At 36.1% G+C, this 15,126-nt stretch overlaps 1 protein-coding gene across 6 annotated transcripts in view; it reads right to left on the reverse strand.

The window, feature by feature from the left end:
• The window catches only part of ZMYM6 (zinc finger MYM-type containing 6), a 42,828-nt gene that overhangs the window by 10,447 nt on the left and 17,255 nt on the right, over positions 1 to 15,126 (reverse strand). For all 6 annotated transcript variants that reach the window (XM_030324017.2, XM_030324019.1, XM_030324016.1 and 3 more), the window contains 8 exons: positions 12,893 to 13,043; positions 12,356 to 12,471; positions 11,011 to 11,286; positions 10,694 to 10,844; positions 9,939 to 10,111; positions 8,460 to 8,607; positions 6,873 to 7,013; positions 6,387 to 6,427 (listed from right to left, as the gene is read on the reverse strand). In XM_030324017.2, the coding sequence (XP_030179877.1) occupies positions 6,387 to 6,427; positions 6,873 to 7,013; positions 8,460 to 8,607; positions 9,939 to 10,111; positions 10,694 to 10,844; positions 11,011 to 11,286; positions 12,356 to 12,471; positions 12,893 to 13,043 (1,197 nt within the window). The remainder of the gene's footprint in view (positions 1 to 6,386; positions 6,428 to 6,872; positions 7,014 to 8,459; positions 8,608 to 9,938; positions 10,112 to 10,693; positions 10,845 to 11,010; positions 11,287 to 12,355; positions 12,472 to 12,892; positions 13,044 to 15,126) is intronic.

The following is a 15,126-nucleotide window of genomic DNA, read 5'->3' on the forward strand; positions in this document are numbered from 1 at the left end:
TCATGACCTCAGCCAAAGTCTTAACCAACTGAGCCACCCAGGCACCCTGACAAGAGCAGTTTCAATGGAATGGTGCAAAGCCTGACTTAAGTGCCCTAAGGAAAGATAACAGATAAGGGAGTAAGGCAGGAAGTTGAGGCCACCCTTAGAGTTTTTCTAAAATGGAGAGTAGAGAAATAGGACAATAGCTGGAGGGCTCTGGTGTTAAAATATTTTTCATAGATATTAAGTATTACTGCATGTTTTTTGTGTCGGTGAAAATGAGTAGAAAGAGGTGGGCGCAAATCCAGAATATATAAAGAGATTCTATAAATCAATAAGGAAAAGATAATTCCACACAAAAATGGGGAAAAATTAAGAACAGGAAATGAAAAGAAAATTCAAATGTTCAAAAATACAGACATATAAGCAAAATTGCTAGTTATCAGTGATATGCAAAATAAAATAAGGTATTACTAAATAGACTGACAAAAAATGTTTAAATCTGACAACATTGAATGATAGCAAGGCTGTGGGAAATGAGTATAATCATAATCTCCTGGTAGGAATAAAAACTGAAACAGACATTTTGAAAACAAAAATGCAAATACTCTTTGAATTCAAAATTCTACTCTTCCATATCTACACCAGACAAACACCAGCACACGTGCACAAGGAGATGTATACAAAGATGTTGATTGTAGCAGAGATTGTTTTAATAGTCAAGACCTGGAAGCAACCTAATGTTCATCAACAAAGCAAGGATAAATAAAATGCATTACTTTCATACAACACTATCCAGCAGTCAATGAACTAATAAGAAATGAATTCAGTAAAGCCACAGAATACAAAATTAACAGACAGAAATCAGTTGCATTTCTATACACTAATGAAGAACTATTAGAAAGAGAAACTTAAAAAACAATCCCACTCACAATTGCATCAAAAAGAACAAAATACCTACAAATAAATTTAACCAAAGAGATGAAAGATCTGTACTCTGAAAACTATAAGACACTGATGAAAGAAACTGAAGGAGATACAAATAAATGGAAAGCAATACCATGCTCATAGACTAGAAGAATTAATATTGTTAAAATGTCCACACTACCCAAAGGAATCTATAGATTCAATTCAATTCCCATCAAAATACCAACAACATTTCTCATAGAACTAGAACACAGAATCTTAAAATTTGTATGGAACCACAAAGACCCTGAATAGCCACAGAAATCTTGAGAAAGAAAAACAAAACTGAAGTATCACGCGCTCCCTGATTTCAAACTACAAAGCAATAGTAACCACAATAGTATGGTACTGGCCGGAAAACAGACATGGAGATCAATGGAATAGAACAGAGAACCAAGAAATAAACCCATTCATATATGGTCAATCTATGACAAAGGAGACAAAAATATACAGTGGGTAAAAGACAATCTCTTCAATAAGGGAAAAACCCAACAACTACCTGTAAAAGAATGAAACTGGACCACTATCTTACACCACATGTTGAGTAAGAGTTGAAACTATAAAACGCCTTGAAGAAAACATAGGTAATTAGCTATTTTTCATTTTTTAAATTAATTTATTTATTTTGAGAGAGACAGAGACAGCATGAGTGGGGGAGGGGCAGAGAGAGAATCCCAAGCAGGCTTCACGCTGCCAGTGCAGAGCTCAACTCGGGGCTTGAATCCACAAAACTGTGAGATCATGACCTGAGCCAAAACCAAGAGCTGGATGCTTAACCCACTGAGCCACCCAGGTACCCCGGCAGTTAGCTATCTGACATAAGTATCAGCAACATTTTTTTGGACCAATCTCCTCAGGCAAGGGCAACAAAAGCTAAAATAAATAAATGGAATTACATCAAACTAAAAAACTTCTACATAGAGAACGAAATGATCAACAAAGTGAAAAGGCAATCTACTGAATGCGAGAAGATATTTGCAATTCATGCATCTGATAAGGGAATATCCAAAATATAGGAAGAACTTATACAACTTAATATAAAAAAAATAACCCAATTAAAAAATGGGCAGGGGCGCCTGGGTGGCGCAGTCGGTTAAGCGTCCGACTTCAGCCGGGTCATGATCTCGCGGTCCGTGAGTTCGAGCCCCGCGTCGGGCTCTGGGCTGATGGCTCAGAGCCTGGAGCCTGTTTCCGATTCTGTGTCTCCCTCTCTCTCTGCCCCTCCCCCGTTCATGCTCTGTCTCTCTGTCCCAAAAATAAATAAACGTTGAAAAAAAAAAAATTAAAAAAAAAAAAAATGGGCAGAGGACTTGAATAAGCATTTTTCCAAAGAAGACATATAGATGGTCAACAGGTATATGAAAAGATGATCACATCACTAATCATCAGGGAAATGCAAATCAAAACCACAATGATTCACCACCTCAAACCTGCCAGATTAGATATTATAAAAAAGACAAAAAAATGACAAGTGTTGGCATGGATATAGAAAAAAACCCTCATGCACTGCTAGTGAGAATGTATATTGGTGCAGCCACTGTAGAAAATAGTATGAAAACAGTATGGAGTTTCCTCAAAAAGTTAAAAATAGAATTCCCATATGATCCAGCAATTCAACTTCTAGGAATGCATCCAAAGAAAACCAAAACACCAAAGTGGAGAGATACATACACCCCTATGTTCACTGCAGCATTATTTACAATAGTCAAGATACGGAAGCAACCTAGGTATTCACTGATGGATGGATAAAGAAGCATGATGCGCGCGCGCGCGCGCGCACACACACACACACACACACACACACACACACACACTGGAATATAACTCAGCCATAAAAAAGAATGAAATTTGCAACAACATAGATGGACCCAGAGGGTATTATGTGCACTGAAATAAGTCAAACGCAAAAAGACAAACACCATATGATTTCACTTGTATGTGGAATGTAAAAAACAAAACAAATGAGCAAACAAAACAAACAGATTCCTAGATAGAATTTCTGGTTATCAGAGAAAGGGAGAGATTGGGGGTGGGGGGGGAGGAGGGACAGGCAAAACAGGTGAAGGGGATTAGGAGGTACAAACTTCCAGTTATAAGAAAAATAAACCATGGGGATGTAATGTACAACACAAGGAACAAAATCAATAAAAATGTAATAACTTTGTATGGTGACAGATGGTAACTACAACTTACTGTGGGAATCATTTTACAATGTATAAAAATATCAAATCACTATGATGTACTGATGTACTCCTGAAACTAATAGGATACTGTATGTCAATTATACTTCAATTTAGGAAAAAAAACATAAGTTTTAAAAGAAAAAGAAAAAAAAAGATAGACTAAAACTAAGCAAATAAGCCCAATCTAACAATGGTTAATTCTCAATGGTGAGAATACAGTAGAGCAGGAGTTAGCAAAGTTTGGAGTGGACCAAGCCCAGCCTACCACCTGGTTTTGTAAATAAAATTTTATTGGAATGCAGCCACTTACTCATTTATGGATTGTCTATGGTTACTTCTGCACAACAGCAGAGATGAGGAGTTGCAACAGAGTCTGTATGGCAAGTTTAGTCTAAAACATTACTACCTAGGAAGTCTGCTGACTTGTGCACATTTTTTTTAAGTTTATCTTGAGAGAATGTGTGACAGCACGGATGGGGTGAGAGGGAAAGAGAGAGAGAGAATCCCAAGCAAGGCCCACACTGTCAGCATGGAGGCTGATGCAAGGCTCAACCCATGACTCATGAGATCATGACCTGAGCCGAAATCAAGAGCTGGACGCTCAACTGACTGAGCCACACAGGAGCCCTGACTTGTGCAGATTTTCTTCTTTGTCCTTTTCTATATCTCACCTTCCCCTAAAATTTAAGACTATTTAAATAACTTGAAGGAGAGTCAAACTAAAGTCTGAGAGAAACAAAGAAAAGATTCTAAAACTTTCATTTTTTTTTAAATTTAAGAGTACTACATATACTTTGTATTGACTAAACTGAAAACATTAATCAGACCTATTCTATAACACAGTTTAAATGACTGGTGAATTATAGAGGTACTCCACATAGAGAAAAAATACATAGGGCAGTCCTATTTAAATGAGGGATGTATTCTTGAAAACCCAGAATAATTCAAAACTAACTGTCCCATATATAGAAGAAAAAGGATGCATTCTCAGGATACATAAATTTGCAACCAATATAGAATATTTTTATAATATATACTAATAACATTAGTATAAAACCTAGTCTATTAATACCCTTATTAATTATACAGTTATGTGCTTAAGAAGAGAATTATTCATTCTGTTATAGCAATTTATTAATCACGTAATTTTAAAATATAACTTAATGTATAATATACAATATACAAATATAAGTACAAAGTTAACTTAATGATATTGCATTAACTACTGCAGTATCCTGCCTGAAAATAATTGAGTAAAAGTTATCATTATCATCTTCTAACAACACAAGTAAGGGGAGAGTTAAAAGGTATCAAATTAGGACAAGCTATCTCGCCACATCATGGGGAAGGCGGGTCTGAGTCCCTGGAAGATTTCTACTAAAGAATGAATCTGATGTGGCTGGTTTTTGCTCTCATTTTCTTTGCCTCTGGGGATTTCTTGATATGCAGACACACTGTCCATCTTTCACCTTGCCACCATGAAACAGCAATCCACATTTGGATCACTTTCTTTAATAATAGCAATTGTTGCTGGAATACGGTCAAAAGCATATGCCAGTTACTTCGCTGCTGGCTGCTGTGCTGAAGGCCCAATAAGTGCCGGGACCCTCTTCCAGCTGCCTTTGTTTTTCTAATTCTAGCAAGTCTTCCTGTATTACTCCACGGAGAACCACCCAAGCGAAATTTCAGCATCCCCTTCACCAACCTTGCACAAATTCACCTTCTTTGTCACTTTCACAGATTGTTTATCAGGCGTGAGGCTGTCGTCTTCCAAGATAAAGCCTCTTTAGATTATGGTAAAGCTGAAATGTTTTGATAGCTTCGGTTAGCAGCTATAGCTTGCCTGCTCATTTTTATACTCTTAAAACTTTGGTAGGCTTTAAAATTAGAAGGCCAGCCATGACTTGTAGTGAACTTTTTTGTCTCACTTTCAACTCCTTTCAAATCATTAAAATTACTTCAGGCCTTAGCACAGGCAATGGCTTGAACTCAGGGGGGCATTACAGCAGCACTGATCTTGCAGCTGCGTTGCCAGGATTTTTTCCGTTTACTCCATTATTCTTGCCTGGTTATAAGATTGTGTGTGTGTGTGTGTGTGTGTGTGTGTACGTGTGAGAGAGAGAGAGTGTGTGTGTGTGAACTAAACGATGTATCTTCTTTAATGCTGCTTTTGTTTTTTTGAGCATTATCTCAATATTCTGCAGGCTGCACTCTCCTAAATGAACAGCATGGGGGATCACATCCTGGTCTGGCCTTTATCACAGAGTTTTATCACATCTAACTTCTGTTCCAAAGATACTGAATTTGGGGTACAGTTTTTTAGCACTAGCACCACTACTTAATAAACTTGAATGACACTGTTATATGACATACAAAAATATCTTTAATTATACCAAAAGCAAATGTTAAGACAGCTACCAAAAACAGTCACCAAAAACATTAACCCAAGATCCAATATATTAGGTTCATGTGATATTGATAAAAGATGATGGGAATTTTGTTTCCTGCTAACACAAGATATAGGAAAATAATGATGTAATTTGCAATCCTTTCAACTAGTCAGATTTGAAATTATGTGTTTTCTCAAAATATTTTTTTTAATTTTAAAAAGTTTCACAATACTTCAAATTGGAAACATAAAGTGGGAACTTAAATGTATTTTTACTTTGCACTATTTTCAGCTTCACATAATTTGAAGATGCATAAAATAACACTACACTGAACTTTTTCAAGAGACTTTCCAGTCTAAAAGAAAAATACTTGAATGTAGTAAAAGAGAAAAATAAGCAGCCAGATGGAATTAACAAGAATTTAAAGAAATTAAGGAGCCAGGGAGCCCGGGTGGCTCAGTTCGTTGAGCGTCTGACTCTTGATTTCGGCTCAGGTCATGATCCCAGGCTCATGGGATCAAGCCCTGCACTGGGCTCTGCGCTGAGTGTGGAGCCTCCTTAACATTCTTTCCCTCTCTCCTTCTGCCCTCTCCCCTGCTCGTGCTCTTTCTCTCTCACTTTTAAATTTTAAAAAATTAAAAAAAAAAGAAAGAAAGAAATTCAGGAGCCAGAACACAACGAAATAAATCAGAAATGCATTCTTATTAATGTAACTTTAAGATTCCGAAACAAAATCAGTGCATAATACTCTACTTTTTTTTGAAGACTAAGCGAAATGCATTCAGATACATATTAGAATGTTACATCCAAAATGAAAATAAACCCAAGTGGCATTATGAGGAAAAATATTAACGATAAAACTTACATCTTCAATGACTTTTTGTGTTGCCTCTTTAGTAACTGCACCTGTTATAAATGAACACACACATTATTATCCCCAAAATATACAGATGTAAACACTGAAACCAACAAGTTATTTTCCTCTCACTAAGGTGGGCCAGAGTCTACTCCAGAATTTCTCAAAGAATGGTCCAAGAAAACTGGGCATCAATATCACCTGGGATGCCTGAGAAAGGTAAGGATTCTTGGGCCCCAATTTCATCCTACTACAGTAGAATCTCCGGTGATAAAGGCAACTATATTAAAATCACTTAGGTTTAAAAGAATAATAATAAACTGTACACGCCTCTTCCTTCCCTACCCATGCCAATCTGCCTGCTACCCACTTCCCTCTGAGAAAAAGGGGCATGTTTCCTCACAGAAATATAAAAGTAAATATTACTAACAAGAGCTACTTAGACAACACACTTAACTCTATAGTCTAATTAAATGCCTTTACATCAAGTCATACCTTTTAAAACACTATTAGTGTTCCCTGTGGGCTGGGCAGGAGGTATTTTTGCCAATGACACCACACTGGTTATAACTGGTGTTGTATTTTTCCTTGTAGAAGGGAGCTCCGTTGAAGTAGTTTGCGCCTTATAAATATTTACTGATTAAAACAAAAAGGTAAGACCTAGTATAAACAAAAGGGTTACACACACACACACACACACACACACACATACAAAACCCTGTTCGACAACTAAGTTTCCAAGAAACAGTGCAAATATCTAACTCTGTATAATGTAACTCTATAAAAAGAGTGATTCTGGTCAGATTAACATTCATTAGGACTTAAAAACAGCCTGATTTTCTAAAATTATAAACTTCAAATGCTATTTAAAAATATAGGTATTAGCTTTAGAATTAACTGGCCTTTCCTATTAGTGAATATTAAAACTCCTCCACCTAAGCTTGCTTCAAATAAAAATTTAACATGACAGTTTTTATAAAGAAGTTGGTGAGTTTGCTACCCATCCGCTGGTTTGTCAACACATATTATAAAATAAAAATTCTACCACTGACCTGACTGGTCTTAGGGAATGGATGATGACATAAAAGATTGGCACATGGCATATGTGATTAAGATGATGATCAATAAAATTGCAAAGGTAGACAAGGGCCAGACTGTAAGGACAAAGCACATGGATTCTGTCAATTCAACAGCACTCCAGGCTTTGATCAGACAGCATAATATCAAATGGTTTTACCCTAATTCAGAGAAGTACTACTTCAGGGAGCTACTTTAAGAACATGCCACACATGTAACTATTCATCTGGATATTTTGACCATATTAGCTTTCCTACTTGCAAAATTATTCTTAGCCAAAAAAATTTTTGCTACCTATGAAGAACTGGTCTACTTTATTTTTTCTGATATAATTAATGTGTTGGTTCTTTTTTCCTTGGCTACAAACTCTTGATCAAATCTTACACCAGTCATAGCAACTGTATTAACATACTTCTATTCTCTCCTTCTGTTTGCCCTGATTTTCTATTTTTTTCTAGTTTATTAACTGAATAACATATGCCCCTTAGTGGAAATTATTTATGTACAGATAACATCAACCAAAAGCAATCAAATCTAATTTTCCTATAAAATACATTTATTGATTCCTTGGTGTGTTTGATTATGATAGCAAAAAGCATCAGGATTGATTTTCCCTGAAGGGCAATTTTTAAGAATTCTTACAAGAGGGACATCTGGGTGGCTCAGTCATTTAAGCATCCGACTTCGGCTCAGGTCAAAATCTCATGGTTTGTGGCTTTGAGCCCTGTATCAGGCTCTGTGCTGACAGCTCGGAGACTGGAGCCTGCTTCGGATTCTGTGTCTCCCTCTCTCTCTGCCCCTCCCCTGCTCATGCTCTGTCTCTGTCTCTCAAAAATAAATAAGCATTAAAAAAAATTTTTTTTTTAATTCTTACAGGAAAATTTAAGGACATCCAGGCGATTTGAATTCAATAAAATTTTGATGCTATTATATTTACAACTGTGTGTACTAATAGTATATCCTAGCACTGACATAAAGATCCCATTAGCCAAGTTTAATTTTTACCTTTATTTTGTGAAAGAGGGTCATTCATAATTTGTCGATGACAAAACTCCAAGACACAAAATAAGTTACAGAAATGTTTGATGTTTCCTCGCCATTTTATGGACTCACTTAGCTTACCCTGTCGTTTACAGCCATCACACTTGGCCATCTGAGAAAAAAATATAAGACAGGATAGGCTTAAAACCACAAAATAATGAAAAGATAACATTAATCATAAAACCAGGAGGCACTATGAAAACAGGATATGTAAATCAGCTGAAATTACAAAATGTAAGGTTCCTACCTTAAAATATTCTGGTTAAAAATGCATATACTTGGGGCACCTGGGTGGCTCAGTCGGAAAAGTGTCCAACTCGATTTCAGCTCAGATCATGATCTCACAGTTCATGAGATGGAGCCCTGAGTTGGGCTCCTTGCTGACAGTGCAAAGCCTGCTTGGGATTGTCTCTCTCCTTCTTCCCCTGCCCCACCCCCGCTCTTGCGCACACTCTCTCTCAAAATAAATAAATAAATATTAAAATATATATTTATTTGCTTTATATACATATCTCCATCTACAGAATATAAAAACTGATCTCCCATTTTCAAAATTACTGATGAAGGAATCTAAAGATAGGCTCTATTTTTAAAAGGTTAAGCAGTGACATCATGTAGTAGAAAGAATATGCACTTTGGAGTTGTAAAGACATTGATTCATTCAACAACTAATTAGGTACGCTTTGTCTTGAGCACTGAGATAGGCGCCATATAATTATGATAAAGACATACCTCCCAAACAAAAATATTGTATTTTAGCAGGTAGGGAGACAAACAGATGATTTCACTGGCGTGTTATAGGTGCCATCCAGCTATCACCTACCAGCTTCTTGAAGAATACACTACTGAACCTCCCTGGATCTTACTCCTTTTCCTTATTTATAAGCTGGTAATAACACACCTACCTCTAAGGATTATAGTGAGGATTAAATGCAGTAACACTTATGAAGCACTGGACCTGTATTAGTGGTTCAATTAATTGTAGCTTTCATTGTTAGCCTTCCAAAAAAATAATTTTTTAAAAAATAAGTGGGTAAGGAGGTCAGTCACAGTCATTTGACCTATGAAGCAAGAACAAGGTCTGACTTCAAATTCATCAGAGTAACCTTCTGAATGAGACAGCCACTTAAAGGCAACATAACTATAAAGGCAACTTAAAGGCAACTTGAAAGAACTCAGTGATAAATAAGGTTCGTGTGCCTCAAGAGAAAGCAAAAGATAAAAAGAAAAGGAATATACCCTCAAACAACAACAAAGCCTCCAGATATCATATGTTCTTTACCACCAAAATTTCATGTTTATATTCAACTGAATTTTGCTTTGGGAGCCCATAATTTATTTTACCCAGTTCTAAACACTAAATTTTACTTCACATGATCTAAACGTATTTAAGAAAATAATTTGTACTAACTTCAGAAAACCAAAAAGGTGTATTACATTTACCTGATAAAACAAAACTGTAAATTTGGACATGCAATCTTCACAACAGAACTCTTCTAGCTTTCCTTCCAATCGATTTTCTACCAAATTAGGGGATGTCTGTGAGCAGTAACTGCACATCTTACAGTAATTCCCCCAGCGCTCTCCAAAGTCACGGGCAGAGAGGAATTTGCAAACTGAGAACCAGAAGGGATGAAAGGAAGAAACATCAAACTTACATTAATTCGAAGGAGGTAAAGTGAGTTTCCACAGTCTCAGACACCAACTAAGCTAGTTTCTTGCTTGCTTCTTAAGCCAAGAAGCAGTAATTGCTTAAGTATCCTCTTTACAAGTGGGTGCAAGAACAGGAAGATCTCTCAAGTCACTGATAAACTTATGAAGAGATTTTTTACACTCTAACCTAATACCATTGACCGAATTACCTTTCAAAAGTTTTTTTTTTTAGTTTTAAGCAATTTATTTAGATGACTGTAATTTTAAAAATCACTACAATTTGGCAAATCATAATCACAAATATAATATTTAAATTTGTTTCAAGTTTTTCTTTGAGAGTATTATAATATTTAAAAAGACTTTAAAGTGAATTAAGCATGAAAAATAAAATGAATTAAGTATAAACTCAAGAAAGAAAAAAACCTGAAATTATACCTAAAACAAAATTACTTGAAAATTAATTGTAGAATAGCCCAACTCAGCATGAACTACTTTGTACCAACCACAAGCTCTGTGGATAAAGCTGAACCGCTTGCTTTCTTTACCTTCACTACAGAATGGCTTATCAACCCCTGAGAATCGGACAGTCTCCTTTATAATTTTCTGCAGTTTACAGTAATCACACATTGCCATAACTTTATTTTTCTTTTTGTATTCATCAGAACAAGTCTTGCCACAAAAAAGAAACATTCTACCCTGCAGAGATTAAAAAAAAAAAGTCATTAAGACCTAATTAACAGTTGCTTTATCTTTAAGAAATCATTCTCATTTCAAAGCAAATGAAGTGACTGTCAAAGATGAAAAGATAAATGCTTCTAATGGATATGTTTACAATTCAATCCCTTTCATAATTTCTCTTTACCTTGTAGAACAGAAGTTCTGGTTTTGTGGCAAACAGATGGTTACAGTGCTGACACTTGAGTTTAACAAGTGTCCGGGTTAAAGCAACTTGCTGGGATGGGGCCGCAACAGGCCGGAAACTGGCTGCAGGAGAACCACTGATGGAGGCAGGGGAACCAGCAGAGGTGTTACCTCCTCCAGCTGATACTGATGACCCAGCTGGTGGGCTTACAACCACTTGGCCCTGAGACAGGGACACTGCTGACGAGTTTGTTCCTTTTGGCTTGTTAAATACATTCTGAACGAACACAAATAAGGCAAAGATTTTAGCAACTGAGAAACAACTTGGTAATTTTCATTTTCTCATTTTAATAAACTACTACCTGTAACATTTTATAAATATTTTTTAACATTTTATAAAGTAGTTTCACAGAAAGAGTTTAAATGGCATACTTCCAGAATAGAAGGACTGAGAAATGTAACATAAAAAGGTTTAAGAACTTGAATTCAGGCTTTCCAAACACCTCTAATATAGAGCTCTAATAAACTAGAGCAGGCCCCTTCTTTTCCCCCAAAATACCCCTCCATCTGCATTCCCATCACCACCCGGCCTCTGATGGCTATTATGAGTACAGTGGAGGGGCGCCTGGGTGGCTCAGTCAGTTGAGTGTCTGACTTCGGCTCAGGTCATGATCTTGCAGTCTGTGAGTTCGGGCCCCACGTCGGGCTCTGTGCTGACAGCTCAGAGCCTGGAGCCTGCCTTGGATTCTATGGCTCCCTCTCTCTCTACCCCTACCCCGCTCATGCTCTGTCTCTCTGTCAAAAATAAATAAACATTAAAAAAAAAAAAAAAAGAGTACAGTGACCACCAGTAGTCTCTTTCTTCCTGGTGCCAGGGACATTGCATCAGGCACCTTGCCACCCCAGGGGATCACTAAACTCTACCTTCTTTGTGTATCTCTCAGAGAGTGAGGAGCAAATGGGACAAGAAAATGGAGGCTTATGATTCCATGCCAGTAGTCAATACGTATCTGGCCCATGATGAGAGGGACACATGAGCACATCACCGTGCCACCTATCTGAACCTTATCTTAGCTTCCATCCTTTTGAAAAGGATAGCGCCAAGGGCAAAAGTAGGAGGGAAGGGCAGTTTAGGTAAGGACCTTGAATTTAGGAAAAGGGCACTGAGGCTCAATACCTGGCTTAGACATTTTGCAGAAATGACTTCTGGGACCAGAGTTGAACAGAATTTTTTTCTTTCTAACTTGAATTTACTCTTTTGTAAATATGGACCTTCAGCAGTTCACATATTGCCATTCCCCAATGCCTAAGAGCACTTAGGGGTAAAATACTACCTCAGATCATACCTGGAAAGCCACCACACAACTGGAGCTGCAGAAGCTATAGATAGTTCCATTGGACATGGCTAGGTGATACTGAGGGATTGCTGAGGTTTTACAACTATGACATGAAACCTGGACACCTTGGCAACAACAACAAAAAAAACCAATGAATAAGCTACATAGATGAACACATGATCCAAAAGGGTATTAGGGGAATTAAAAAATATTCAGTAATATACAAAGCCAAAATCAAGCAACCTTACAATAATCTGTAAAGCTAACTGTAACTAATCTCAGTTAAATTCCACTTACACAAAAACTAACTTGGAACTTACAAGTGTGGTTTTTATTTCTTTCTTTTCACATATGGAACTACAAAATAAATGCCTCAACCAAACCAGTGAAAAACTATTTTCACTTACAAATCAGTTCTTTGAAAGTAAACTTTGGGTCTTTATTTAACCACACAGATAAATTCAATTGTAACAAAATGAAACAAAAGCAGCTACATTGTTCTTTAATAGTTACTAAATCTATAAATTTATCCAATGTAAACATTACCTGAAGAAATAACGGTCTTAACTCTATAAGCAGATAAGCAATTAATAGAGCAGAAAAGTTCGGTTTTTCCTGAGTCGTTGGTAGTCTCAATCATTTCTGCTGAAGGCCTCAATGATTTCCCCAAGGCGTATGGAGGAGTTTGGGCTGAATTCTATCAAGAAAATAAAATAACATTTAGATACCTAGCACAAACACACACGTTGTTTAAGAAAAGAAAAAAGAAAAACTAACTATAAAGATTGCCTTTGATTGAAATATCTGAGCTCAGAGGACTATGAGGCCACTCTAACTATAGATTTTTCTGGAAGTTGGGATGTGAGAAAAATAAGTTCTTTCAGACAATAATGAAATGTAAACTGAAGAAAATGAGTAACTACACTCACATACATTAACAACAAAACACATTAAAGGTAATGAATTTGGTATTTGTTATACACTTTTCTCATTAAAAATAATCTAAGATGACCAGGTAATCCATGAACCAAAGGGCCATCCTCAATAGTCTTGGACATCAATCTATAAGACTGTCTACCACCTTTAAGGTTACATAATCAGTAAGACGCTTTAGCAGGAGGAAACAGAAATGATGCTTAATGTAAATTAGGAGATCTTACAGAACTACCTGTTTTTTAAGCTGAGTTTTACACTAAGATGTGTCTGTAACTTTACTCATATTTTAAGAAACAATAATTACGATGGCTACCATTTATACAAATTACCAATATTATTACTTATTCAGTGCTTACCAGGAGCCAGGCCCTATACTAAATACTCTGTATTTAACTTATATATACTGTATCATGAAATCCTTCAAACAACATATTGAAATACTTTTAAAAATTATATTAACAAGAAGTTTAAATTAATTTTAATTCAATTAACAAATAAACAGAAAAGTGGGAGATTAAACATTTCATCTCGCTCCAAAGATCCAGGCTAACCAATACACTATACTGTCATTGACACAACATAGTCTCTCAACAAGAAATTATATGGGGAATTAAACAGTAGGAAAATACAAATTGTTGGGACTGCAAGCTGGTGCAGCCACTCTGGAAAACAGGATGGAGGTTCCTCAAAAAACTAAAACTAGAACTACCCTACGACCCAGCAATTGCACTACTAGGCATTTATCCACGGGATACAGGTGTGCTGTTTCTGAGGGACACATGCACCCCAATGTTTATAGCAGCACTATCGACAATAGCCAAAGTATGGAAAGAGGCCAAATGTCCATCAATGGATGAATGGATAAAGAAGATGTGATATATATATATATATATATATATATATACACACACACACACACATACATACATACATACATACATACAATGGAGTATTACTCGGCAATCAAAAAGAATGAAATCTTGCCATTTGCAACTACGTGGCTGGAACCGGAGGGTATTATGCTAAGTGAAATTAGCCAGTCAGAGAAAGACAAATATCATATGACTTCACTCATGAAGACTTTAAGAGACAAAACAGATGAACATAAGGGAAAGGAAACAAAATAATATAAAAACAGGGAGGGGGACAAGACATAAGAGACTTTTAAATATGGAGAACAAACAGAGGGTACTGGAGGGGTTGTGGGAAGGGGGATGGGCTAAATGGGTAAGGGGCATTAAGGAATCTACTCCTGAAATCACTGTTGCACTATATGCTAATTTGGATGTAAATTTTTAAAAATTAAATAAATTTATTAAATTAATAAATAAAAATCTTTGCCAAAAAAGAAAAGAAAATATAAATTGTGAAGTTTCACTATATAATCTTCCTGGTGAAAGAGGAATATCACTTATACAGTTGACAGAGTATAATACCAGCAACAAAATTAGAAACAGAACGGATTTTTGGATCACATATATAAAAAAAACACGGGTTTTATTCTTGTGAAAACAGTAACCAAAATGCCAAAAGTGGTAACTCCTTGAAAAGGGATACTTCTCACAGATCAATGTCCAACACCAACTACTTGGAGGAATTAAAAATAAATCAAACTTGCTAACTGAAAAAATTTAGTTATCATTTATGCTTTTTTAGAAAAATAACTTTTTAAAGACTTCATTCAGTAATAATTAACATAAATATTTAGTAACCAAATGAATCTATTATTCATTACAACAAATAAAAATTAGGTAAAATAGTCGAATAAGGCATGTTGCCAAAATAATTACAATTCATCCCAAAACACATTAAAAAAATATATTTTCTAGGGGTGCCTGGGTGGC

The sequence above is a fragment of the Lynx canadensis genome, chromosome C1, assembly GCF_007474595.2.
Source record: "Lynx canadensis isolate LIC74 chromosome C1, mLynCan4.pri.v2, whole genome shotgun sequence".
Lineage (NCBI taxonomy): Eukaryota > Metazoa > Chordata > Mammalia > Carnivora > Felidae > Lynx > Lynx canadensis.